General features: G+C 45.8%; 2 protein-coding genes across 3 annotated transcripts in view; one reads left to right on the top strand and one right to left on the bottom strand.

Annotated features, from left to right (window-relative positions):
• VWC2L (von Willebrand factor C domain containing 2 like) overlaps positions 1-24,833 on the top strand; it is a 76,827-nt gene extending 51,994 nt beyond the window's left edge. The window contains exon 4 of the mRNA XM_080399870.1: positions 1,074-24,833. Within this exon, the coding sequence (XP_080255996.1) occupies positions 1,074-1,222 (149 nt within the window). The 3' untranslated portion in view covers positions 1,223-24,833. The remainder of the gene's footprint in view (positions 1-1,073) is intronic.
• Positions 23,696-27,712, bottom strand: part of BARD1 (BRCA1 associated RING domain 1) — a 44,863-nt gene continuing 40,846 nt past the window's right edge. For both annotated transcript variants that reach the window (XM_080399849.1, XM_080399850.1), the window contains 2 exons: positions 25,923-26,020; positions 23,696-25,205 (listed from right to left, as the gene is read on the bottom strand). In XM_080399849.1, coding sequence (XP_080255975.1) covers positions 24,876-25,205; positions 25,923-26,020 — 428 coding nt within the window. In that variant the 3' untranslated portion in view covers positions 23,696-24,875. The remainder of the gene's footprint in view (positions 25,206-25,922; positions 26,021-27,712) is intronic.

The raw sequence follows: 27,712 nt of genomic DNA, 5'->3' as shown, positions 1-27,712 counted from the left end.
CCCATTTTCCCTTCCAAACAGACTTGAGCTTTATTTTAAACACTAACAACTTGCCTGTAATTTCATGTCTGTACACACTCATCTTTTGAATGCACTTCGTGCACCAGAGGCATAGATTAAAACTGGTGGCCAGCCGAGGGGTGACATTTTGGAGCAGCACTCGAGCCATGAGACACTTCTCAAACGCCTTCACGCTTCCCTGATGCCATGAATGCGACTGCCTCGATTTTTTTTTTTTTTTTTTTCCATGTGCTGCTGGATCTGACATTAATTCCTGGCACTAACTGATGCAGGAGCGAGAGGGGAGGAGAAAAGGGTTTGCAGAGGGACCGCTGGGCAATGGGTATTTGTGGGGCTTTGACAAGGAGGAAAACAAGATCCTTGCTGACTTGCTGCTCAGCTTTGATTTTGTGTAATAAAGAAGCCAACAAAATTATCAATAATGAGCAGATTAAAGGAACTTGCCCTTGAGGAAAAAACATATTTTATCAGAAAGGTTGTTGGGGAGGTGAATTATTTTTGTTAGTTTGATGCTATAAATAATTTTGGGTTAATAGCCTGGAGCTGGTGTGGGTCCCTGGGGTTACTGGGTGTTCAGGTGCAGCTGCCGTGGTCATGGGGGATGGATGGGCTCTGGTCCTTGCAGCTCAACACAAGCTCACCAGGCTAGATCAGCGAAGGCCGGCCTGTGTCCTGACGCTTCTCAGCCAAATTTTATGAAAATTAGTGGGCAACTGAGTAGAAAATCTGGGGGCATCGACGGGGCATCTGATGCCATTTGTACTAGAGGTTGGTTGGGTACAGAAACAGAAGGAAAGTTTCAAGGCCTTTTTTTTTTTTTTTCCCCTTAGTGCTTGAGGGCAGCCAAAACAATGAGACAAGTGAACAGCATGGGGCGAAGGCTTGGCACTGAGCAGGCCGGGAGCATTGCTGGTGGTTTGGCAGCAGCTGCATTGTGGCCGGAGACCAGTAAGGGGCACCTGCCTGCTCCCAAGTGCTTCTAGCAGAGCTGCTACACTCAATTTAAAATCTAAAAAAGTATTTATGGCTATTACTCCCATGTGTTTTTGCAGGTCCGAACTGCTTTGCAGGAACCACGATAATTCCCGCCGGCATTGAAGTGAAGGTGGACGACTGCAACATCTGCCACTGCCACAACGGGGACTGGTGGAAGCCGGCGCAGTGCTCCAAGCGCGAGTGCCAGGGCAAGCAGGCTCTGTAGCGGCAAACCCCCCTGCCAGCAGCACCGCCGGCCAAACAACCCGCTGATGATGATGACTATGAAGATCACAAAGGAATGGCTTTGACGCTGCCCACGCGTCCAACCTCCTGCCAGCTGCAACAGGGTCACCAGCAAAACCTGCGAGGGTTTCACACAAGCAGAGATTTTTACTTGCGGGGAAGGGTCTCTCTCTCCCCCCACCCCCTCCTGCTTTTCTCTCGCTTTACACACTATGTATCCAGTATCTACTCTGCTTTTGTAATTACCAGTGCTTGATAGGGATGCAGTGGTCAGATTTGGGGAGGAAACAAGAAAAACTGCCCACACAAGCTGTTGGACTGGTGATGCCTCTGAGATGCCAGCCAATTCACCGCTCTCACTTTCTACAATGTGGATCGCGGGTTTTTCACGTTTATTTATTTAAAGTTTTTTTGCTATTGTGAAATATTTTTTTTTTAAGCCTCTTCCTAAGCTAGGATCGTCGGGGCAATACAGCTATGAGTGAAGCGATGAATCATTTTTATCGTGTCTATAAGGGGAGGGAGCCCATTAAGGACAGGAGGGAGGTAGATATTAAAAGGGGAGGAAGGGGTTAAATAAAAGCCCAGCTGGAATGTAACTTGCAGAAGGACCAAGGTAGATGCACAGGTATACGGCCGGACACCGAGACACAAGCTGTATCTGTGTTACACTTTCTCCACTGAGTGGGGACAATAAAGTCGAAGACACCAACACAGTCACCGTGACCTTGATCGGAGCACAAGCCCACACCGGCTGCACGGGCAGGCAGGGCTGGCAAGCCAGCAAGGCTTGGCACGGCACCGAGAGAGCAGTGTCTTACCTGGGTTGTCTCTGTGCGATGCCTGGCTGGGGCAGCTGCGGTGGAGCAGAGGGAGGAGGGTCCCTGCTTTGCTGGCAGCACCGCTGCGCTTGCTGGAGCCAAGGGCATCATTTCATTGACTTCAGCAACAGTGGGACTCAGCCGCCATGAGTCAAAATTAAAATATCTGATCCACCCATCACCCTTAGGGAGGTTTCCAGAAACACCCCATCATTGTGCCAGCACTGAACCAGCTCAGCTGGTGGGTAAGAACTTTTGCTGCAGCGCGAAGGAGCTTCCCTGGCTCTCCCCCAGTCCTGGGAGCATCCGTACTGCTGGGGATAACGCAAGGCAGGGTGCGTGGGTGGCTGGGGACAGGACGGCTGAGTCTACGGGAATGGGCTCCTGGTGTAAAGGGTCTCTCTAGAAAGCAGCTATGTGCCTGCCTGCCAAGCGGGGAGGTCCTGCTGGTCCCTTTGGCTTTTTCAGCACCGGCACCTCGTGTTTTCTCGGGCTGCGGCTTCCAAGCGATACTGTGAGAGAAAAGCCACCAGTGTCATTTCCCTGCTCTGCCCTGCCCAGGTGAGCACAGGAGCCTTTCCCATCACTGTCCATGCTTGATTTTCTGCTTTTTGGTCATGGCCATTGGGGTGATAGTGCTTACTTGTTCAGACTTCAGCCCAGCTGCTCTTAACAGCGGTGGCAGCAAATCCTCCTTACAGCATCCTCCACCGAAGTTGATCAGCCTGGTTGGTCGCGGTTTATGCACACTGTTGCCTTTGTATTTTTATTTCTTCCCCATTTTTGCATTTTACTGGAGGGCAAGGGGTAGGACAAGCACTAGCACAGTGATTGCCATACTTTGGCTGAGCATTGGCTTCCTGCGAGTTGAACTGGTACCATTAAAGAAGTCATCACCACATTTCTTTGTAAGCTGTTGCCTGTCAATGACTATCTGGTTTCAAAATCTTCAAACAATAGTGTGCCTGAAACTAGTGAGAAAAAAAAATCCTGTAAAAAATGGGGGGCTGTCTCGAAACAATATTTGATGTGTAAAAGACTATATTATTAAAAAATTATTTTGTTAAATATAAAGTGTGTGAACCAGCAAAAAAAATCCCAAAATTACATATTTGTGGTGTACTTTACTCTGCTGATCATCATCTCCTCCAGCTCCCGATTCCCGAACCTGTCCCTTGCTCCAGCCCCTGACTTGCTGCAGCATTGGCGAGTGCAGCACTGCAGCCAGGGTGGGAGGTGCGGGTGGAGCCTGGAAATAGTCGTGGAAGTCCTACGGATGGGATGAGTTGCCCACAGAGCTCCTCAGCAGTAAATCAGTAACTCAGCTTTACTTTGTCAGAAGGTACCTGTCCAACCAGGATTCCCTTCTGGGGAGCTGTCGTGCACCGATACAGCTCCTGTGCTCTCACTTCGGCTTCCATCTGTTTTTGCCCTTTACTGGTGCCATTTTATATTCGATGCCATTTCCTGAACATGGAAATTTGCTTTCAGTTCACAAACTCCATTTGGTACCTCCAGATGCATCATTATTTACACTGATAAGTAGTTACTCTAATTAATTACAGCTTAATTACTGTAGTTAATGTTTGTACAGTGCTTGGAACAAGTACAGCACTATACGTGCCACATATTATTATTTTCTTCATTATTAATTAAGCACCATCTCCATTCCATGCTGCGCTACTTCATTACTTCCCAGGGAGTCACAGTAGCACCCTTATTCCCACCCAGAAGCACTTTACTCCCGGCTCCCACCAGGATGCTGCGGTGCCGGTGAGAGTGCAAAGAGCAGTATCTACAGTGAGTGGTATTGCTAAGCAACATAGGAATACTCAGGGATTTTTTTCCCTTTACCCTTTCAGGGCATTGAATCTAAAAAAACAAACAGGGAAAAAAAAAAAAAAAAAAGCTCATGGCAGGGGATGCCCAGAGGACCACGCAGGCTGAGCTGGAGCATGGTTTGGGTGAAGTGAGGAGGAAGCCCTGCAGATCCTATCACAGAAGTGTCTGTAAGGGCTCCGTGAGATGCTGGCTCAAACTGTAGAAGGGATTTGATTCCCCCAGACCCAGTGGCATTAGGCGCATGGTCCTGCAGAGGGATCCTGTGGCTCTTGGGCAGGGCGAGGTCTGGGGTCACAAGGGGGAGTGATGGGCACAGATCGGCTTTTCTGGGGATTTATGTGGAAGAACCCGGGGCGCTCGGAGCAAGAATCCTGAAAATCATTGCCACCGGCTCAGCTTCATAGCAGCCCATCCCAGGCCAGACAGGATGGTCCAAAATTGAAATCCCATTGAGCACTCTCCAGATACGACAAAGTGTTTCAGCCTCATCTCCATCTCCTTCCTTTCTGCCTTTTTTTTTTTTTAATGTTTTAGTTCATTTCTCCCTTTTAATTAATCACAGCTCTGGGCCAGCCAGACCCATTAACTACTCTTCTCATTTAGACCTTTCAGAGATGCAGTTGCAGATGCAATTTAATTTGTTGACCCATGATCGATAGCAATTAATACCATCTCTTTAATCTTGTTGAGAGGTTCGTCTTGGGCTTCCAGAGGCTGCCATCTCAAGGGAAAGGTGTCTGATACATATGTTATTAGATGGGGGAGCACAACCTGCGCTGCGGGTGCGTCCCTCCTGTCCCCCCCTGGGCTGACACTCTTGAATATACAAGAGGTTTTGTGGGAGATGGAGAAAAGGAGAAGGTGGACAAAGGTGAGGGAAGATGCTGAGGGGTAGAGAGAACAGCAGGGGGCTTGGTAGGGCAGAAAGTAGGGGAAGGTGGGGTCGATGGGTTAGAAAGATGAGGGATAATGAGGACAGCATGAGGCAAGATAGAAATGATACAGCTGAGGAGACGTGGCTAGAAAAGGGAGCCAGAAGGTCTCAAATTGCAGCAAAAGAGCAGGTCAGAGGGTGGATTGCTTAGAGGCAGCAACTTCAACATGAATAACAGCAAATTTTGCAGAAGAAACACACCCAGAGCCAGAAAACCAATCCTTCCTGCTGACGTGCTTTACATCCAAGTCTCACTTTGATGGGATGCCACTTTTTGCCCGCTCCCCCCCCAAGTGCAGCAGCTGTGCACAGCCTCCCTCCTCCTTCCAGCAGTGGGAAAGCCCACCCCGAGAGCATTGCCTTTTCCCCATCCTCATTAATATGCCATTACCCCAGATTATTTTATAATTGCAGGATTATTTCCTGCAAAACCCAGGGGGAAGCTGTCTCAGCTCTGGATCACCTGCAAAGCATCAGCAGGGTGATGTTACTCTCCCCCAGGAGCCTGCAAGGCACACTCAAAACCAGATCAAGGAGGGAAAAACCTGGACTTTGGGTACTCTCCATCCTACCTTCCCACACAGACAACTCCATGCAGTACCGGGATGCTGAGCACCAGGGCTCCTGAGTCAGCAGCATGTAACAGCTTCAGTGGCACATAATGAGTGAAGTCGCACCTGACAGGAGTGTCCGCTGGCTCAGCTGTCCCAGCCAGCAGGGATGCCAGATCCGTGGCAGCAGCCCCTATTCAGCCACCGCTCTGCAAATGTAAAGGCAAAGAGCAAATCTTCAGCTTCCAGCACAGCGTGAGCAATAATGCGTTTCTCTTCAGTGGCTGTTAAAGAGAAAAGAGGGCCCATGTGAATGTATAGCAAATGAATGCCTTTTATATAGCAAAATTACATGGGTTTGCAACAGCAAGTCAATATAGAAAATGAAAAATTTATCAAAAATTCACTGTCCTTTGTAGCATGGAAGCTTAGCTTTTAGAACACAGGTAACAGAGCACATGGAAAGGAAGTAAGTGTCTGTATTTATATATTTAATATACCCTATGTATTTATTTATATTTGCATATATATTTCCTACATTTTCAGAGTGATTTTTTAAGGGAAAATATCTTTTTACCACGATTAACTTCAGTATCTAAAAGAACTCTTCTCTCAGAAGATGCCAGTTCATTCCCCCACTCAGGTGAACTCTTCCCACATGCTCCCAGGAGAGCCAGCAACACCCCAGTGCCACAGGCTGCAGCGAGAGTTTTGCATCCAGATATACCCAACGTTGGATGATGTCCAACATGACCCAGTGACACCTACTTCCCTGTCAACATAGGAGCTCTGGGAACATGACTATTCCAGTTCACACAGTAAGGTGACAGAGATCCTCCAAGTTCTCCTTAAGAGGCTCCTCAATGCACAGGACTTTGTAGGATGACCATTAACTTGGTCCACCCTCCAATCCACGTAGACAGAAGCTGACTCTGAAAACCTGTTAGCCACCAGGGCCGCAGATTGGCATCGGAATAAACAGCAGAGGAGCACAGAGTAGATGGTTGGTGTTTTTTTCCAGCAGACCCACAGAGGAAAAAAAAGCACCTGAGATGCACAAAAATCCCTACAATGTATCATCTTGTGACCCTTGGTCACTGAATAGCCCCTCTTCTGGCAATTCCCTTCCCTGTACCCACGGACATGCGTGCCGACAGTCCGTGAATGGGGAGAAGGCAGGTCAGCACCAATATCACATAAGTCAACAGCAATCAGAGGCCCTGGTGTAGCCAAGGGATCTGTATTAAGCCATGTAAAATACTGTCTGGGGGCTTTCTGTGCTTTATGTGCATAACCAGCCCAAGGCAGGGAGGAATAAGCCATCGCCAAGACGTGGCATACTTCTGGACACAGGATGTGCAAGCCCAGGCAAAGGGGTAATTACGTGCCAGAAAAATGGAAGGAAAGACAGAACCCAACAAGAAAGCTGGGACGGGCTCCTTTGGGGTGGCACAGAACTATACAGTGCCCTCCCTGCCGAGGCCAGGGGATGGGTGATGGTGGCACCCATGCGCGCAGACAGCCTCGTCTCTTGGGCAGGCAGCCAGCTGGGTGTTATCAATGGCTGCTCAGCAAGAGGCAGGCTAAGCCTCTCTTTTCCCAGGGAGAAAGGATGAAATGTCCTCGGACCACGCTGGTCCCCCTGGTGTCACTAATTAGTTGTGTCCCTGGGAGCCACCAGTCAATATTTTCTTGGCACTGGGCTTTCCACAGAAGGCACCAAGAGGGTGGTTAGAGTAGCACCAAGAGACGTTATCTGACAGTTTCAGGGCATCCTGCCCAACACAACCTTTCTGATCCTTGGCTCATGCAGCATCCCTGGGTGCCGGCACCCATGCCTGACCCCATCGGAATCCCAGAGCTGTGTCCTCCATGCCATGCAGAGTGCTTTCTGCTCACCTGGCCAGCATGGGGCTCAGCAGAGTCCCATGGTCTCTCCACTCTCTCTCTGGCCCAACCAGCCAGGTGAAAGGACCCTTTGCTGTGTGATTTTCTCGTGTTCACTCAAGATACAGGAGACGGTGATCTGGGGAAAGAACGGAGAACGAGAAGGTGCGAGCCTGAGCTATTAGGCTTGTTTCAGTGGGACAGAGCAGGATTTCAATAATAATTAATGCCACTATTAAAGATGCTCGTTTAGATTATAAGGCATCTGGTGCTAGAAAGGACACAGTCAAGGTATTTTTGGTCATTACAACACACACAAAGTTTCATGCTGCTGTTCTCTTTGTAGTGATAACCCATAAAAGCTTGAAGAATAACCGCCAGGCCACCCTCCCACCTGGTTATCCATAGGGATTATCCTGTTACTCACATAGATTATCCCTTCAGGTACTTCACTGGTGGCTTGGCTCTGTGTTTGGAGAAACAGCCAAATCCCAGCCTGGGGAGCTTTGGAAAAATCATGTGAATCTGGAGGCAAAACTCCGAGGAAGCAGGTGAATAAATGGGGCTCGCCAGGCTTTACATCGTCCCTCTAAATGGTGCCTGATGATTGGAGTGGCGACTGCAGACCGTGCCTTGGGGTGGGCTGCAAAGACAGAGCATCCCGTCGCAGGCGCTGCGGGCAGTGTGCCAGGTGCTGGCGTGGCTGGGGCAGGTGGGATCCAGCTTCCAGAGCTTTGGGTCCTACCTTGAAGGACTTCAGAAGAGGCTGCAATAAAGCCAGGGTGAGGCGTTCAGCTTGCTTGTCGAAAAGCGTTGCCTTAAGTGTTTACACCATTCTCAACACTGCCATCAAGTACTTCGTAAATAATTTCGGTTTAATAGATAGGGACCGGTGACCTTTGCTCTTTTCATTAGTTAGCTGGCTTGATGGATGCAACCTCTGCCTTGCACGGACAGTTTTCTGGATTTCCTAGGGCCCAGCTGGGTCCCTATAATTTAGCTGTATTTGCTGTTTCTCTCGGGTTTTTTTAAAGGACAAAAGCTTTGGGAAAGGGAAGAGATAAAAATGTGAGGAACTTGCTCTCCCACAAATAATCCACTCCCATATGTGCTGAAACGCTCATTTTGCAGTCCATTAAGCTCAAGTTAATGCAGGTAGAGTATGTCTGGCATCGAGAGGATGGTAAAGGTTTCGGGATTTAATTTTACTCTGTTGAAAAATCCTACACGTTCCTGGCTGGTGTCGGTACTTCTGCAGCAAAGACAACAGGCCCCGCAGGAAGCATGAGGCCAAGGTTAAAGCACTTCTAAGTCAAGATGCTACGATACCCAAAGAAGCGATTTCCCATTGTATTGCATATCTTCTGGCACTTTATCGGCATGAATAGAAACTGCAAACGAAAGGGGTGCGTGGGGACCCATTGGAGCTGCAGATGGCTTTACATTTCCCCTAACTTTCTCTGGATTCAAGGTTATCCTCCTGGCTTGCTGCAGGCCTGTGCACTTGGGCTAATTGCATTTCTAAACAAATAGTAGCACTGCCCCTCCTCACCCCGCCAGCGTGAAAAGAAAGCAAATGGAGACGTGCCTAGAAAATAAAGTGTGTTTGTTATCATGCTGTGAAGGTCCACGGGATATTTTAGCCCTTCTGTTTTTGCTTAAAGCATCCTAAATCCCACTGGTTTTGTCACAGCATGAAAAACAACAAATGGAACGAGGCGCAGGTGCCTCTGGCAAGGGAGCAGGAGGCACATAGGAAAGGACAAACCTTAAAATTTCCCTGATAGTGAAAGAGTCTCCCTGGGGTGGTGGACAGCACGGGAAAAGCGGAGCTATCAGCAATGCCATGAGGTGGAGATACCAGAAATGCCATGAAGCAATGAGGTTTCCCTGCCTGCTCACTTGGGTGCTTGAGAAGATACAAGGCTGGTCTCCGTCTGGCTGGAGCCTGGGGACCGAGGCGTCATTTGCAGTTAGTCCCACCTCTCACCAAAATTGTTAGCAGCAACCTGGGCTCCACCCTTCTAGCTCCGAGAAAGTGGATCACAAACTCACCCAGTGTTTGCATGCTACCAGCGACTGTGATGCCCTGGAGCAGAAACACGGGAAATTTATTCTGTGAAACCATGTTCAGAGCAGAAATAAGAAGTTGCTGAATGGGAGACAAGATCCTGAGGAGTAGGGCAGTGTAGAAATAGAAATTTAGGTGGATGCATGTCTGAATCTCTGACCGGTGAAGCAGACACACATCCTTCCAAAGAGTTATCCTAGCAAGGAAGGTCTCGCTGGCCAGGCCTGGCCCGTCATGCCTCCAACCTTGAGCAGGGCAGAGAGGGGACTGAGAGAAATTCACATGCGCCACAGGCTTGTTTCATCGTTTTGTCAGACACGCTTTTCAAATAGCATTACCCAAACAAATGGCATTTGGGCTTAGTTTTTTGAGACAGAATGAAAACACTTGTAAGGACATAACACATAGCAAAGATTTTTATGTCCATGTGCAGGGGCAACATGTCCTAGGGAAACCTTGGGGTGTCACAGCCTTTGTTACCATTAAAGAGAAAAGAGAAAATGAGCAGGTTAGAAAACATGAAAAGGAAGAAACGTGAAAACTGCTGAGCCACATTCCCTTCAAACAAGCACAGATTTGGACTAGAACCTGATCTTGGAGATGGTGTAGGGGAAAACCTGGCATCATGCAAAGATGCTACATCTAGCACCAGTGACACCAGAAGTCTCTGGCCGTTCCCCACCCCCAATACTAATAGCTCCATTCACCAGGGGAAATTATTCCCATGGGTACAAGCAACAGGCCCCTCAATCAAATTTTCTCATATCTATTCTGTGATAAATGTACCTGGATTAACAATTTAGTGCTGGTTAATCTGCGCCACTTCTCTGACCCTGGAAACTTGCACCTTATGCAGGTAAAAGTGAACTTGGTGCTCTTCCAGATGCAGTTATTCGGAGTCACAGTGTAACATTGAAGTGACAACACCTGGAAATGCAATATCAGTAGGATAGATCACATCAAAACTGGGCCAATTTAGTTATATTAAATTAGGGCACAGCCTCAAACCCCCAAAGAGGAGCGGCTGGTATAAAAGTGATATAACTAGCAATGCAACGTATTATGAGCTTTATTCTTACTATTTTTTATTAACAAATGTTTCATTCTTCCCTTGCTGTGGAAACGCCATGCGATAAAGGCTGAGGGCTTGCTTACCTGCAAAATAAGAGCTTTGTTACTTGCTCTGAAATAGATCATTTACAACTACAAGCAGTATTAATAAAGTTCACGGATAGCCAATTGCAGGGAGCTGTGCTTCATATCACTGTGAGCGAGAGCTAACTTTGGGAAGGAAAATGAAATGTTAACCAAAAAGCCATTTCCAAGAGAAATAGTCTCACTGTACACCATCAAACTAACAAAACCATGCAGTCATGTAACACAAGGAAATTCCTCCTCCCTCTGGTCACAAATCATTTTTACCTCGTTTCCCTGTGTTCTAAGTCTCAGAACACAATCGCAGATCTATCCTCCGTTTTGTTGGTGAAATTATGCGGCTCTTGACTCACCTACTTCTTCTCATCTCAGTCCTTTTTCTTAATGAATCACAGAAGCATTAATTAATGTTTAAGAGGTGGATAGCGGTTTAATTTTTTTTTTTTCTTCTGCGGGTCACTCAGTCAAAGGTGGGCCTGTGCTGTTTGGTTGTAAGCGGAACTCCAGAAGTGGAGACCAGCTACATTTTCAGGTTGTGCTTTACATACCCAGCGGGAACCATTTTAATATAAAATTTTAAATGAAAGGAAGGGACCTAAAGAAGCACCAGTTGCCAGAACAAGCCCAGCCTTCACCAACTGCCCTGCAGATGCTTTATAAGTTAATTTTTTTTGTGGAAAAATCAAACTTACTGCAGCGACCGAATTGGAACAGAGCTCTTCTGAAAACTTGGCTTGAGCATCAGCTCACTGGCTGTCTTGACAGCAAATGGGACGCAAAGTTTGGAAGTGGGGGCTGCTCTTTGGTCTCAGTGATCAAGGGGTAGAAGAGCTCCGAGGTGGACTCCTGCACAGCTTCCAGCTGTGGGAAATGGCACCAAGGTCTCAAGAAGGTGGGACACAGGTGTCCCTCAGCCATTGGTACATCCACAGGCTCCTTTCGCCTGGTTTGTGTGGAAGCAGGTTGAACGTTTAGGGTAAACAGCTGTATTTTATGGGTTCATATACAAAACTCAATTCATTACCATTGAAACAATAAAGAGTGAGGGCTTAGCGCTTCTGAAAAGCCAAGTTTGTGGAGTTTTCAAGACTGACATCCTGAACTGAGATAGAGACAACCAAAGGACCCAAAGTAGTTTGATGTGATTTAGTCAAGGACTGGCACGGGCAGGGCTGGACTCTGGGTGTCTCAGGACCCTGTCCTCAATACCAGCTGGCAGGGTGAGAGAAGATGTACAACAATAAGTGCTAAGAGTAAAACCAACGCAGAGCTGCTTCAAGGCAGAACAGGCTACCTCTGTCTTCTCATCAGATAAACCCTTTGACAGACCCTCCCAAGGCACAAATCACTCTGTGTGTGCCATCTTTCTAAATGAAATGTTGCTACAATAACAGATCTCAAGTGTCCCCTGAAGGCATGCTGTTCGATACTTATAATCACTTAATAAACACATGAGAAATGGCACAGTACAGCCCTACATAATCTATGTGCAATGATCCTTGGTGACAAAGTGTAAGTGACCAAATCCCTTTCCAGGTCTAATGATATTTTGCTCTAGTAAGCCAGTGATATATCTCATATGGCAAAAATAAAGCACTCATGCATAAAATTAATACAGTAAGCTCTGAAGTCATAAAGCTTTCAGTCTGTGATATATTAGATGGGAAAATGACTAACCTGTAATTCAAGTTCTTTCGGTGCCTTATTCCCGACAGGTTGTAGGGTCACCTAGGCATTGCACGATCAAACAGGGCCATTTCACAAGCATATGAATTATTAACCAACCAGTTAGGAAGCCCATTAGGGTCATGTGAATAAAAAGCCCTGCGAGGACACAAGTAGCATCTTCCTCTCGTAGAGGTCAAATGCTTCTGCTCTTTCTAAACCTGCATTGAGAAATCTTACAGCAAATCACTTCCATCCATTGTGCTCCCCTTACTCCTTCTAGAAGGGTTCATGATGCCACCAAAGGCGCTGGGTCCAGGTCTCCTTACTGAAGTAGCTGGGGCATCTTTCTGGGCAAGTTTCCCGTAGCAGAAATAGAGCTCCCACATAGGCCTCCAGTATAATTGGGAACAACTTGCTAAAAATCTGCAAAAAGCATGACGGCAACGTGCACAAACAGTCTATGCCACGCACTGCTCCCAGCACCACCACCTTGTTTCTCCCTCCTGTGAGCCCCTGCCACATATCGCGCACACCAGCCACCCCAGTGCAGTGGCAGACCGGCCGCTGGTTGTCTCTGGGGGGCTGGGCCACGGCTGGGCTTGTGTGATGGTGCAGACTCACCCACCGCACGCTGCATAGCCCTCCGGGAGCCATGGCAGTGCCCTCGTCTTCTGTACCACTGCGAACTGGCATCATGGAAAATTTCCCCAGCCACCTTGAAAAAGTGAGGAGCCATCCAGAAAGTGAGAGCAGAGGCGATGAAGCAACCAGCAGTGTCATGAGTCTGCAGCACGAGTGAGGGCTAGGAAGATGCATTGCCGTTGCAAAACCTGCTCCACACAGCACCTTGCTGGCACCCAACAGAAAGCTGGGCGTACAGCTGCCAACACAAAAACCTTTCATAAAGATATGCTCGGCAGCGTCAAAAATCAATTACCTCTCTGCATATGTGTTGTGTGCCTTTTCATTGCTGACTGTAGTAACTCAGGGATCAGAAATCCAACCCGGTGACAATTTTTCAAGATACTTCTTCCAAGAAAACGCAGGCACCACTTGCTCCGTCTGTGGGTACGGCAGGGATCACACACAAGAACATACTGTAAACTCCATCACTCTGCAATCCATCCCTTGTTTCAACTAGAACAATAATTATCCTTTGCATGTGAAATGATCAAAGTGCTTAAAAAAAAATTAAACTCCAGCTCCTCAATCAGGAACAGTGCCAAGCTATCGAATCAATACGTTGTTAGATACTTGAAGTATGGGAATATGTGAAAGCTATCAAATGATTTCTTTGTTAATAAACTGCTACAGTAATTACCATTAGAATAGAAATGGAAAGATACAGATCAGAAACGGAAAGCTGTGAATGGTTTCTCATTAAGTGAAATTAAAGCACATGGAATTTTTTACTTTTCTTTTGGCCTCGATTCTGCAATGTTTTGAACTCGCACACCTGGAGCTGCTCGCGTACCCAGCTTTGTGTAACCCCATTGCACCTAAATATCTCCAAGTCAGTGAGTGCCGGGTAGAGCAGAGCTTACCTGGAGAACAGTCAGTCGAGCCATGGGCACGGGGATGTTGCACCCCGCAGAGCTGAGCCCCCTACACATGGCAGACCATCCTGCAGCAGTTCAGCCTGCAACGGGTGTCACGGAGGTGTCCGCTCTGGGGCTCAAATAAGACCAGCCCTCCATGAGCCACGGATTTTAGGGCCAGAGACGAATCTTCACTCCGAACAACAACGTGGTCCTGGGAAATACCAGTGACAAGATTGGGAAGTCAGGAGCTGCTGGCTCACAGAGCAGTGAGCTAGCCGTGCCTCAGCTGGTACGTACCACGTCTGCGCTGCCGCCCAGCCCTTCAGCTCTGCCAGGGGTGGAAGGGGGGACACCTTGGGCATGGAGAGCCAGGTTGGGCTTATGGAAGGATCTGAGGGCTGAGTCCTGATTTGGGGTGGGCAAGAGAGTAGGGGAAGACTGAGAGCGACGGTGTGGCTCTCCATTAGGGTCTTGGCAGGCAGCTCCAAGGGCGAGGAAGTTCCACCCGTGCAGACTGTGTGCTAAGCACAGTGTGGTGGGTTGATCCCGGCTGGAGGCGTGGAGGGATCCCTCCCGTGGGAGACAGTTCTCTGTGAACTTCCCTAAGTGAGTCCTTCCCACGGGCTGCAGTTCTTCATTAACTGCTCCAGCGTGGGTCCCTTCCGCAGGGCGCAGTCCCTCAGGAACAGTCTGCTCCAGCCTGGGTCCCACACGGGGTCACAAGTCCTGCCAGCAAGCTTGTTTCAGCATGGGCTCTTCTCTCCACGGGTCCACAGGTCCTGCCAGCAAACCTGCTCCAGCGTGGGCTTCCCTTGGGTCACAGCCTCCTTCAGGCATCCCCCTGCTCCTGTGTGGGCTCCTCCCCAGGCTGCAGGTGGGGATCTGCTCCACCGTGGACCTCTCTGGGCTGCAGGGGCACAGCCAGCCTCACCGTGGGCTTCACCAGGGGCTGCCGGAGAATCTCTGCTCCGGCACCTGGGGCACCTCCTGACCCTCCTTCTGCACTGACCTGGGGGGCTGCAGAGTTGTTGCTCTCATAGTCTCTCCAGCTGCATTTGCCATTACACAGTTTTTTCCCCCTCCTTAAATACATTATCCCAGAGGTGCTGCCACGACCGCTGATGGGCTCAGCCTTGGCCGGCAGCAGGTCTGTCTTGGAGCCGGTGACATTGGCTGCATCAGACGTGGGGGAAGCTTCTGACAGAAGCCACCCCTGCAGCCCCCTGCTGCCAAAACCTTGCCACGCAAACCCAATACACGCAAAGACAGCCAGCATGAGAGTATTATGATCCAAATTCTTAACTTTCAAAGATTTGTGGTGCTAAAACATAAGTTTCCAGTTAAAGAACGTGGCAAGTTCTGCAAATCCTAAGTACGTGAGGAGGCAAAACAAACAGCCAGCCCTCCCTACTCCTCCCGCTTGCCACTTGTGGTTGTTACAGTAATAGATTTTTTTCAGTGAAAAAGCTCAACCTAGTCTGAAGTGCAGGTCAGAGAACGCACTGAGATACTCCTAGGGTTCAGCTTCACTCCAATTAGCAGGACAGAAATTTTCACGCTGGGTTTGGGAGGAGGAAGGAGAAAACCATTTGCTGCAGGTTGAGGAACAGTTTAGCTGTTCAGGTTAGCTCAGCTGCCCGCACAACAGCCTGAACTACCCCGGCATCCCTCCTCCTTAGCCTGCCTACAGCTGAGAGAGCACACAGGAGAAAGCACAGATTCCTTCACAGTGCAGGAGATGCAGAGCAAGTAACCCACTTGACAAAAGGAGCAGGTCTCAAAAAGCCTAACTCTTTTCATGAGGAGCAGAAAGGTTGCAGAGGCTGGAAAACACCTGAAAGGTATCATTCAACATCTGCAAATCCCACTTTACCCACAGTGCTTAGACAGGACAATATTAATAGCACTACAGCTTTGCATGTGCAGGATTTCAAGTGCTTCCAGACCCTTTCCAGACCTAATGTATTTACTGAAATCAGTTGTCTTCTACTAGCACATAAAGAAGAAAAGGGGGAAAAAAAAGGACTAATGGATGCACATTAACCTTTTGGTACTAGATTTCTCGATACTAGCTACTAATGCAAAATCCATTAGAAGGAAATGTCTGGGAACCACGGTGCGTAAATGTTATAATGCAGTGAATAAGCCTGTAAAAATCTGAAGCGGGCAGGGCAGGGACAGAGACCCATGCAAAGGTGGTTGGAAGTGCAAGATTATTAAAGAGAGCTCTCTGATTTGCTTTGGGCAGACGAACCCTGCAAAGAAAGGTCTGGAGAGGTGAAGATTTGGAAACTGAGCTTTGCAGCTGCCTCTTTTGCAGAATTCTGTTGCTCACCCAGGGCAGAGCTTTGAAGCACCTGCATAAACCTTTTCCATTGCCACACGCACTTCTTTTTGCATCTTTCTCTTTCTTTGCTTGCCTGCCTATGCAAGCATTGCTCTGAACTGTGCCGGTGGAGGCTGTGGTAAGGAAGATGAAATAGCTTTGCTTGCTCCAGCACAGTGTTTCACCGCAGGCGCCTGGCTGATGGGCAGCGCAACACCACTCCACATGGACATGAGCTCCTTGAAAACAGTAATTTCTATCCTCTGGGTACTTGAGGTCGTGCCTGTCACAGGTAAAGTAACTCCTCATTGCTTGCAGAAACACTACAGGAGGTGTTTTTCCTAGTGAAACACAGGCATCCTTCCGTGGGGCATCACCCTAGAAATAGCTGCCCAGAGAAATCAATTGCTCAGTCCTCCACACAGGTACAAAATGATCTTTTTTTTTAAGATCATCTTTTTGAGGAGGAATGAAATACCAGGAGCAGCCTGAGCACAGTGTGAAGCAGGAACAGAAGAGGTGGGGGTGACCATGGCATTGAAGGCACAAAACAGCCTCAAATTTGAGGATTTCTTCACTTGCTGGGTGCTCTGTTTTGAAATTGTGACATTTAAGTGCTTTTCCTTCAGGGATGTGACGGAAAGGGGGAATGAAGGAGACCAGGAGAAGTGAATATTATATTAGCCTTTAATACAGAAAGACAGTTTCAATAGTCACCTTAATGTGTGCTAATTAGCTGTGGGAATATGCAACATACCCAAAGGGCCGGTTATAGCCTCTCTGCCTGCTGCACTCAGGCATGTTTCACTACCATGATCAAATATTATAAGATGTACAAAGATCAAGCACCTGTAAGACACAGAAGAAAATTATGATTTAGCCTCCTTGGCAGTTACAGCTAACAGGCACCTTCCTAAAAGAGAAGAGATGCCACGGTCCAGCTCCATTTAGCACCTACAGCCAGCCAGCAGCTGTCAGCACCCATCTGGGATGCTGCCAGGACAGGAGCTTGGGCCTGGACAAAAGCTCTCTCTGGATGCTGGAGCTCTCAGTACTTTTGTTCATCTCACAGCACCCCATGAAACCTCTTGAAGTCACTGGTTGTCATCTCTGTCCTCCCCTCCAGCCAACTGTGAAGTCCTTCAAGGACTAAGTGTAGGTACAACTGAGCACCCACCACCACCTCCTCGAAGGCAGCTTGCCCCTCGAATGGGATCAGAATGGGATTATTTATACTGTTACAACCTCCTGGCCTCGGGGCTTTCTTTAGTGTGCCAAACAGCACAGCACCCGGGGTAAGCATGAGCTTAAGCAGAGTTATCTTCCACCTACAGCCCTCTCCTTGTCAACAGTCTTGAGTGCTGTCTGCTTAAACACAGAGCCTTGCCCGGCCTTGTAGGAACTGTGGCTCCTTCTGACCTATGGATCTTATAGAACTTGCCACTTGAATGGCATGTGTCACAACCATGCCATCTTAACACAGGAGCTGCTGCATCTGATCACTTATTCCTTTAGATGGGAATTTGGGGACTTCAATATCAAAGCCCGGAGCTCCATTTTACATTCACAATCTGTCTTTGCTGTCCAAATCCCGTTTAAAGTACCTGACCCGCAGGTGCTCGAGAACAAGTGAAAATGTATGGCTGTCTCCAAACCCGGTCCCTACTGACCAGCTGAGCTCACTGTGCCTGTCCCTTTTGAGCCCGATGCTGTTAGGTCCTACCTGCATCCCTGCATGCTAAATAAGACTTCGTGCTGAAATGCATGTGCCCTGTAAAGACGAATTAAGAGCAAGGTTATGGGGTTTTTCTTGGGTTCGACAAATGTAGGTGGAATGCAACAAGAACAAATCAAATCCTGGCCTCTTCTCTGTCCCTACTTCCCTGCCCGTTGATGACAGCATCCTCAGGGCCCACAGGCACTGGTAAAAGCTTACCTTGCTGGCAGGACCAGTTGTGTTCTACGCTAGCCTGGGGTGCAGGGTAGGCGATGTGCCCAAGCACCCACCCAGCTCCTTGGGTAAGTCTGGTGTCCTGTGATGGGTGGGAGAGCAAGTTTGTAGCTCAGCAGACCCGAGCTAGCTAGGGACACCCCACTTCCAAGCCACAAACATATGCTGCTGCACAGACCCCAGGAACTTCGCATCCAGTGTGAGCAGTTTCTCCACCTCTCAGTAATGAGTCAAGGTCGATTTCATCAAGCAGTTTTTCTAAAACCAGAAGCCAGTAGTCCATGGAAACTCTTGAAAGAGTCCACACACAAAAAAAAATCAAAAACCTTTCACTGGAAAACCCCAAACACTTATTCTAGGCTGTTCCCGGATGTTTTTACCAAACCTTGTTCAAAAGGCACACAGCAGGCAAAGAAGCAGAGATCAGAAAACTTGTATTGTGAGTGGATTGAGCTGCAGAGAACATCTGCCTCCAAATTTTCAGTTAAACAAAACTGTGACTTCTAATTTAATAAAAACCTTCTGCCTACAACCACAGATAAAATCGTTCAAGCTTGGCTGAGTTTAAAACCAGAACCTGGCACCTCTTCAGAAGCACGTTAGAGAGCTTGGCGTGGAAATTCTTCCCATTTTGACGCATGCAGCTGCTGGAACTCGACTGCTGAGAGCAGGAATGAAGCATCATATGAGGCCCAGGCTCCAGAAGCAAAGCACGTGGAAGTCACGGGCAATATTTACATTAATAGCAATACTGTTTGTGTGACACCTTTAAAAACTATGCATGCCACTAAGAGTAGCTGTTTTGAATCCAGATTTTATCAGCCACATAGGTGACTGACTTTAACCTGAGGGCACGTGAAGGAGTTCCACCCCAAGTGCAGCCTGGCTTCTTTTCCTTCTCCCCACGCTATCAGCTCCTGCTCTCCTCGAACAAACCTAGGGGACGCAGCTGGGCAGGGCACACGGGCATTACATTGCTGCACAGCGTAGAATAAACACAGGGGAAGGAAAAGATCCAGCACTGCAGACTTATTGAATTAAACATTATTGTGGCTAACGCAATCAATACAGCATTGATTGCATTACCCATATTAATATTTAATTCTGTTAAAAGGTCCCCAATATTTTTTTTCAAATGTTCCTTCGCATCTTTTATGCCGTGGAGAAAAAAGTTAAATTTTGCTAGAAACCATAAATTCCAGCTGGACCTGAACTATAGCTGATCTGGGTTTTCCCTGGCACCAGCTGTTCAAAGCTGACCCTTGCAGCAAAGCAGGAGAGAACCATTTCCCTGGTCAGGCTGCCACCAGCACCCACTGCAAACCCGCAAGAGACACTGGGACCTCCTCAGGGGAGCGTGGGGTGCACCAGTGTGCACAGCAATCGGAAAAGCTCGCTTTGGAGGCCTTCATATCACAACTGAACCCCAGCTGATTGCTGCCAAAAGAGGCAGCCTCACACCTGCTCCCACCACCACTTTTTTTTGACTCCTCTGAGAATTAGTAGTTTGCTAAACCAGCAGGAAGATAACATAGCCACACACTAAATGAAGAAAAAAGTAAATTTTTATCAGTTCAGCAAGCTGAGCAAGACAGCCAGCTTAGCTGTTGCTTTACGTCCCATTTTTAATGCATGTTTTAACCCCGTTCTCACTGTGTATCTGTTTAGTTTACGGGCTTGTGAAGGTAAGCGCTGCTCGTTCTTTGCAGCACAGCGCTGCTCTTCACCACTCTCACTGCAACTCAGCAGGCATCGCCCCAAAGTAAACTCGGGCCTGAGAAAGGGCTGCTGGGGTTTACAGCTGTGCCCATCGGGGAAGAAACCTCTCTGCTGCTTAAATACACTTGGACACCCAGGACAGATACTGTAAGGCAGCTAACCATGGCATTGCACGGTTAATTTCCCCCAGCTGTGGTGCACAGCGCTTCCAACACCCACTGAGGCAAGACATCACAGCCCCTGCTGCGTAACAGGAGTGCTGGTACCAGCCATCCGCTGCCTGTCACTGCCTCAGCATCTGCGCTCTGAAAGTGACAGCAGTGTCTCAAACATGCAGGGGGAGCTGACAGTTCTCTGCTAGCTCATCAGAGCAGACATCCTGCCAGGAATGAAACTGAAGCACAGAAGATGCATATTTTCCATAAGAAAAAGAAAAAAAAAAAAAAAGAAAGGTGGGAACCTTCCTCCCCTTCCCCCAACTGATTACATACAAAATGTTCTTCTGCTTTAAGGGTAATTTAACACTAGTTAAACTACCGTCAATTTAAATCAAACAAGTCTGAAAAGATAGAACATGCTGCACTGCTATTAAAAACAGCTGAATCTTCATTTGTTCCATCTGAGACAGTGCTGCCCGTTTCCTAGCCAATACTATCTGGCTGTCCAAAGCCCTCTTTCTGTAGCTGTTAAGCTGATATTTAAGCTTACTTTGCTGGCTTTTGCAACGCAGTGCGGTCTGCTTTAGTATCCAAGAGATGGAAACCTTTCCATCAAACTGCTTTTTCTTGCAAATTATGGAAGAAAGTTGGAAAAATGACACAGGGCCAGACACCAATTAAGCTGACTTTAAATTCACCCCGTTTCCAAGAGCAAAAATAGGCGATTCTCCAGTGCTAAAGTACAAAATAGCTTAAGGAAGAAAAACAGAGAGCTTTTGCTGTACCATGTTTCATACACCTGCCCTCAACAAGATCTCAAGATGCTGCTGCTATCCAGACATCGCTGGCAGCCCAGCCGATCCACAGGAACAGCCGCTCCTACCCAGCAGCTCTGTTGGCACTGCAGCACTGACAGTTACAAGCCAATTTTTCCCCTTCCCTCTACAACCCTGACAGCAAAGCTAGCCCATGTGAATCAGCAGCACGGGAAGCGCAGGCAGGAGGACCAGACAATCCTTATGTTTACCCATTTGCCCCAAATATCCACCAACGTGTAGTTTTACAAGTCTGTGGGTTCCATACAGACACCTTTGTCCTGAACAGAATATTTGCAAGGGTTTCATTAGCCAAAGTGCTGATCTGCTGGAAGACTGCAGCACAAAATAACTGCTCCAGATTAAGTTCAGTCTTAAACAAAACAGCAGACCTAGGCAGGGAATACAACCCAACTTCAATTCCCTGCCTAGAACTATTCCTTTCCTTGAAATATTTCTCTTCAACGGCTCTTGCTCCTTCTGGGAGCCTTGCCCAGGGTGATCACGGATGACTTTGTGCTGGGTCCCACACAGACGGTCGTGTCCAGCCTCAGCTCAGACACTTGGAATAGAGCAGGAGAGGGGCTTTAGTTCAAGCCTAACGAAGGCTGTGTAGAAGCCAGCTGGGTAAAGCACTTGCTGACAATTTTGTTACTGGAGCCTTTGGACCCTCCCATGCTTGTTATTCACATTCGTTCGGAAGAGGGCTGCAAGGTGATGGACCATCCATAAGCACCTCCTAATTTGAGAGCAAAAGCAGCCACCAGTGGTACCACTTGTTTGCCTGTTGCTTCCCCGAAACACTTGCAGAAATATTGCAACATCTAGCGCTCCTGCGTTGCTCTGATAAGCTCTTTTTATGGGCCATTCACTTCTACCTCAGAAAAGTCACTTCTGGGTATCTCAAGAAACAAATGAATCCTCAATGTTCAACAACAGAGAGAACAGATTTTATTTTATAGCTGGCAGAACAAAGTCTAAAGAGAACTATTGATACTTTAGGGATATAAGAACTTTGAAAATGAGTAAGCAAATAGAGGCAGAAACAGCCAAACATATGAGGTATTCTGCGACTATATTCCCCGGGATGGATCTACCTAGGACACCAATGCAAGGAAGCAATCTCCATACTCTCAAGTATCTTTCACTTCAATACACACACATGCACACCCACCACAAATCCCACACAAAACAGCAGCAATAAAGAAAACAAACTGTCCAGGCTTCATACATTCTCCCTTAGTCCACAGGCCACAGCCATTCAAAAAGATGATATGGTATTTATTAAAAATACTTTCTTCTATCAACTATTAGTGATGTTAAATTGATGTCACTGAACCCCAGGCATTGCCACTGAAAGTGTTACCAAGTGTCCCAGATTAACTAATTCACAGTGAGATACATTTCAAGGGAAGCTGCCTGAAAATCATTAGCCTGAGATTCACAGCATTTCTGACGTATAAAGGGTAATAAAAACATCTATAATCCAGAATGCAAGTCTTGACTTTTACATCTTCAAATGCCCATCATCAATGCACATTAAGTATACGCAGTTTAGCAGAACTCCAATATAAATTCATGTTCAGCTAAGGTTCTTTACTAACCTTCAACAGATGTTCTTTGATGAACTCATCTACTCCCTGCTTCAGGCTATGCCAAAGCATACAGTACCCGAACAGTCTACGGCTGTCAGTACCACAAGTCTACTCACACTGCTTGAAGTACCTCTTCTATTTTGAGCCTGGACTAGAAGAGACAGCGAGAAACAACCTACACCCCCTTTTTTATCACGTGCCTCATGATTTTATAACCTTGCTTTCATGAGCCAAAATCCAATACCTTAAGGGACTAGATTTATCCTTACTACAAGACTCTTCGTAGACAGAAGTGCTATCCCTCTGCTTTTAATGATTAGCAAGAGTGAATTAAGCAGGGGCCGTGTCACCAGCCTCTAGCTTTTGTGTACTTCCCTATTGCTTCGGTAGTGTTCGACACCTGCTGCAATTCTGGCATCAAAGTCTGCTTACTGCAGTTCTGTGAGGCTCGTGAAGTGCATGAGGCTACAGAAGTTGATCACACTCAAACTCTGAATTCCTGAGGAGACCTGAAGGAGACAGGCCAGAGTTAATCTTGAGTACACTGAAAAGGGTAAGGATCACTCCTCAGTATGACATGGAGTGATTCTTAACATGATTTGATAGTAACCCTGCTTGAAAAACACAACTTTATTCCAAAGAACAAGGAAGAGTTTAGTGCGAGTTAAAAAAATCTGATGGCAATTTTCTACCGGAGTTTCTTTTCAGCTGCCAAGGAAAAATGGCTCTTAAAACCCATAAACCTGCTGCTTCTGCTTTAGGACACAGAACAGCATTAGCGATGGGCCAAACTTCTTCCTGGTACACAGCAGAAAAGCTGCATTCTTAAGAATTTTGCAGAGATTCACTGCTACTTCTGCAAAGAATACCACATTAGGTATATTGATGTGCTATGAAATGCCAAGTTAAAATGTGCTACAATCGTTAAAATAAATGACCAAGTCCATGCGGTATCGACTCAGTACCTTATTTGCTGCCAGTGTTTATCTGCACAAAAACCCAGAACACATTAGTTCCATGGATTGTTCCATTTATTAATGAGCCTTGCATTTTTGCTTGCTCACAGACATGCAAGTACTTGAGGACTGCATTTAGTAAAAAGCAATGATTCAGTCTAGTAGAAGTGACAGATCAAGATACTCCAGCTACTGAAGTCTAGTAGATGCTGTTGAAAACTATAGCTGTTACGTCTGAAGTGTATCTTTTGAAGAGTTCTACAGAGCATATTGAAAATTGGCACAGGATCTCCGATGGCAATGGCTACAAGAGAAGAGCTGCTCTTGCAGATGGATATGCTATCTTCACAGCCATGTCCAGTTCACAGAAAAGTACTTACATTTCCATTTACCTGTCAAGATACATATGGACTGTGTACTCATTCTGCAGCTAAGCTCATATGATAAGATACTCCAGACTTACTGGCACTAGAAGTTTTTTTATTACAAGCAAACACAAAGCAGAAGCAGACACGAGAAACTTGGTTTCAGCCCACAGCCATCATCTGCACCATGTATTATTGCAAGACACCATTTTTAAATTATGAAATCACAAACTAAGGCAACAGAAAAGATGCAAGATATCATGTAGGAGCACAGACTAAGGAAGTAAGATTCTGACAACATCTTACGACGAATTATGAGAAATACTGTAACAAATGCGAAGGAATCAATTATTACTCCAATGTAGCCAGCTGATTTTAAGCATAATTGTGCAAAGTGAGGCATAATTTTTTTGTGATCATTATACTTTTTCTGTTAACATAACCATGATAGCTATCCATACTTACAGAAGTATTTTTGATTGTAGTAATTTAGTAAGGATCCTGTCGCTTAAAAAACTTCAGAAAATAGAATAAAATTTAAGTCTCACATTTACAAGTGTGGAAGAGGACAGAAGTGAATAAAGCATTACTCTTGCTATAATTCAGGAATTTTAGACCAAGATTTTTCAAGACTGTGTTTTCAAAATCATTCACTTTCAAATGAATTCAGGCCATTAGTTAACTCTACTTTCTACAAGGTTTAACCCACGCCAAGAATTCCCTGCAAAATTCAGTTGTAAGAAGTCATAGGAAATATCACGTCATCTGACAGAAGAGATGTCTACACAGGGAAATGACTATGTTGAAATGCACGTTTTTTTGTATTTATCTTTAATAATAAATACAAATTCTGTCCTGGCTGGGAAATCCTGACACATACAGTAGATCCTTGTCAATGGATATTAAACACAAAATAAATGGGGTCATGCTCTATCACCTACAAAGGGATGGTTTAAGTCAAGAATACAAAAGGTTTCATTTTGCAAAACCTTACTTAAACGATGTCAGTGATTATTACAGTTAAGTTAAATGCAGAAATAAAGCATTCGAAATAACCCAAGGCACATTTGTCAATGCAGTAGATTTATGTCTCTCCTCCATTGTAAATTAATTTATTCTAGTATATCAGTGATCTTAGTAACTAATTTGAATAGTCAAAGCTCTCCTGTACTCCTAAGTGCAAAATATAAATCATAGCTTCAGACCAGAGTTCACCAGAGTGTTCCAACTGCTGAACATTCACCACATTTAAAAACCTTGCTCATGAGGCATCAATATTCATTTTACAGGCAGGAGCTGAAATGACATCACACAGTCTATAAGCCAGCTGGAGGGGGCCATCCAGACTTTGCCCAGACGAATTTTCTCCGGCTTGAATTTAGAAGACGCATCATAGATCACATACTGAGTGCAACATCTCTGGTCAGAAGTAGATTCTGCATGGTATGCCACTGTGTTGATTGTCTGTGTCACATCACTGTCCGGTTTTGGCTGCCTAACCAGAATTTGTCCTCCTGCTGCTTTGACCAGTTCCACAAGATCACTCTTCTGGTGACTGTTGAAAGATCCCAAAAAATAGAAGTAGCATCCGTCAAACAACTTAGGCAGCTAAGTGGGAGAAAAAACAAACACCACAACAATGTATAAATACAGGACTTCACAACTGAGTACACAAGAGAAAAAAAGAAGGGACAGGAACAATCAGTGCCTATGAAATACAATTTAAAATAACACACACTAGAAGCTAGAACAGTAACTTAACATGTTACGGTCCTCAGTATAAGCACACAATCAAGAAAACCTTGCTTACACAGTAAATTCTTGCTTATGTTTAAATATTTTCCAGCCAACAGGGTTTGAACTATGAGCTAGGAATATTTAAAGCTACTGCTGTAACACATTTAATGAACTTCTCCAGTGTAATCCAGAAAGTAACCAGAAATTAATGCAGTTAAATATAAAAGTGGCCCTATATAGAAACAAGTAGTAATAAAAACATTTTTCTTTCAACTTTCAGATAATTTCAACTAGGTTCTAACGCTGAGCAGGGAAGGCCAAAGCAGCATCACTTCCTGTCCCATACAGCTTCTTCCATGAATGTAATACAGCGTTTCCTTTGACAAGGTTATAGCAACATAACCACTAATAGAGAAAAATGACAGCTTTATGGGTGTTCGCAGTTCTTTTGATCACCTTGCACATAATCAAATTTCTGTACAAGACCACATTATAATTTTACATTACTGCACCTGCACATGTGGCAAAGGGCAAAAATGCACGAACCAAAGGTCATTAAGATAATGTGTCTCAAGCAATAAAACCTACCAGCTGTTCTCTGTTGAGCCGGCCTCTTTGTGGGCCACCTTGGATTTCATACTTCTCTTCTTGTTCTCGAACTGTGGTTTGGAGACAGGCTCGTACCCCTACAAAAAACGCAATAAGGCAGGCAAGAATTAGAGACCCCATGTTGTAATAGAGGCTTGCATGTCATTTTAGTGACTAAAGAGTTACACTAAGATTAAAGGATCACCCTTAATGCAAAACATCGCATCCACATGGCGTCAAGGCTTGCATGCTTTAGCGATGTGCTTTTAAACTTGAAAAAATTTACAAGAGTGGTTGAAGATGCAAGTCAGGTGAAGTAATACCACACTAAAGTCAGTGCAGCAAACACTAGGAATTACTAGCTTTCCCTCTTACCCACCAAAGGTCAACCACTTAATGTCAAATGTCAAATTGCTGATCATTTGGAAGCTTAAAGTGAGCATGTAGAACCAGCTCCACAGTTATGAAATGGAAGCAATTGCCTGATAAAGAGCAATTACAAAGCAAGCACCAAGCTGTTTCTGAACAGCTACGGCCTCAAATAACAAATCAGATGGGATTTCAAGGTCTCCAAGATCAGCACAAACTGAAGATTTATGCTAGGGTTTAACAGTGGCATGCATTTTTCTTACCACTGCTGCATAATGAGATTGTCTTTCAGAGTCAACGTGTTTTTACCTTGTTTTAAGGCTAGTTATTTTTTCTAATACAGACTGCACTGATGCTAATGTATCACTAACATCGGTTAAACGTACCACCTGACCTCACTTTGGAAAGAGAAATTGCTGTGGTCATCCATTCAAGGATGGAACATTTTGCCTGCACATACATTGCACTCAAAAATTACCCAAGAAAGTTTACAAAGCTGATTTTGAGAACTGTTCCATGAGGATTTACAATGTTGTCAAGGTTGTAACTTCTAAAGTAGTACTTCACTCCTTGCACAGTGCTTCTTATTCAGGCAACTTATTTCTACTGTACAAATATGAAAACCACAGTATCTAAAAAAATGCAAACCGAACAAAATCAGAAGTAAAATGTCATAGGTTGATCCTAAAAAAGGAAGAAAGTCCAAGACTATGAAGAGAAGGAGAAGATACCATAGCAACAAGTAGCCAATAGACAGGAATATCTAGAGAGGTCTTGAAAGCCAGCTGTTGGTAATTTACTACCAGTTCATACAAACTCACAAAATGCAATGGGAATTCATATTTTAGTTACTAGAAGTCCTCTAGTGTACTTACATCAAAAAAAAAAAACCTATACAGAAAACCACAGCTGGCTGAATACTATGGCAAATACCTCCTGCCATGTGCATATATCAGATTGGTTATTTGCGCTTGCCGATTCCTTCAAGGAAAATTAACATGAACTAGAAGGGCAACCTAGTCATGTATTTTCTGGAAAAGCAACTTACATATTCATTATTGATAACAGCAATGAATACTGATAACTTATTTTCAGAGTACTCATAACTCAAATCTAAAAGTGTGGGGGTTTTTTCTTTTGTAATCATCACAACTGAACAAGACTTCCTGTGTCAGTCTGCCTCCAACTTATATGGCTATTGTTTCCTTCCAAAAATACAGATGTTAATAGGTGCCACTTAGAATAATGAAAAAACAGTCTCATCTAGTCTTAAGAACAGAACTATCCATCCATTAAGAGCGTGTTTTATTTCAACCTGCCACCAAAAACTCAATTTCAAGGACTTTCACTACAGAGCTGAGGTTTTCATACAAGTACTCGCAAATTGAGCATCCAGTGCCAGCATCAGTAAATGAAGTGAA

The sequence above is a fragment of the Falco punctatus genome, assembly GCF_963210335.1.
Source record: "Falco punctatus genome assembly, chromosome: 8".
NCBI classification, from domain to species: domain Eukaryota; kingdom Metazoa; phylum Chordata; class Aves; order Falconiformes; family Falconidae; genus Falco; species Falco punctatus.
The sequence above is the reverse complement of the archived record's forward strand: the minus strand, read 5'-3'. Positions and strand labels throughout refer to the sequence as shown.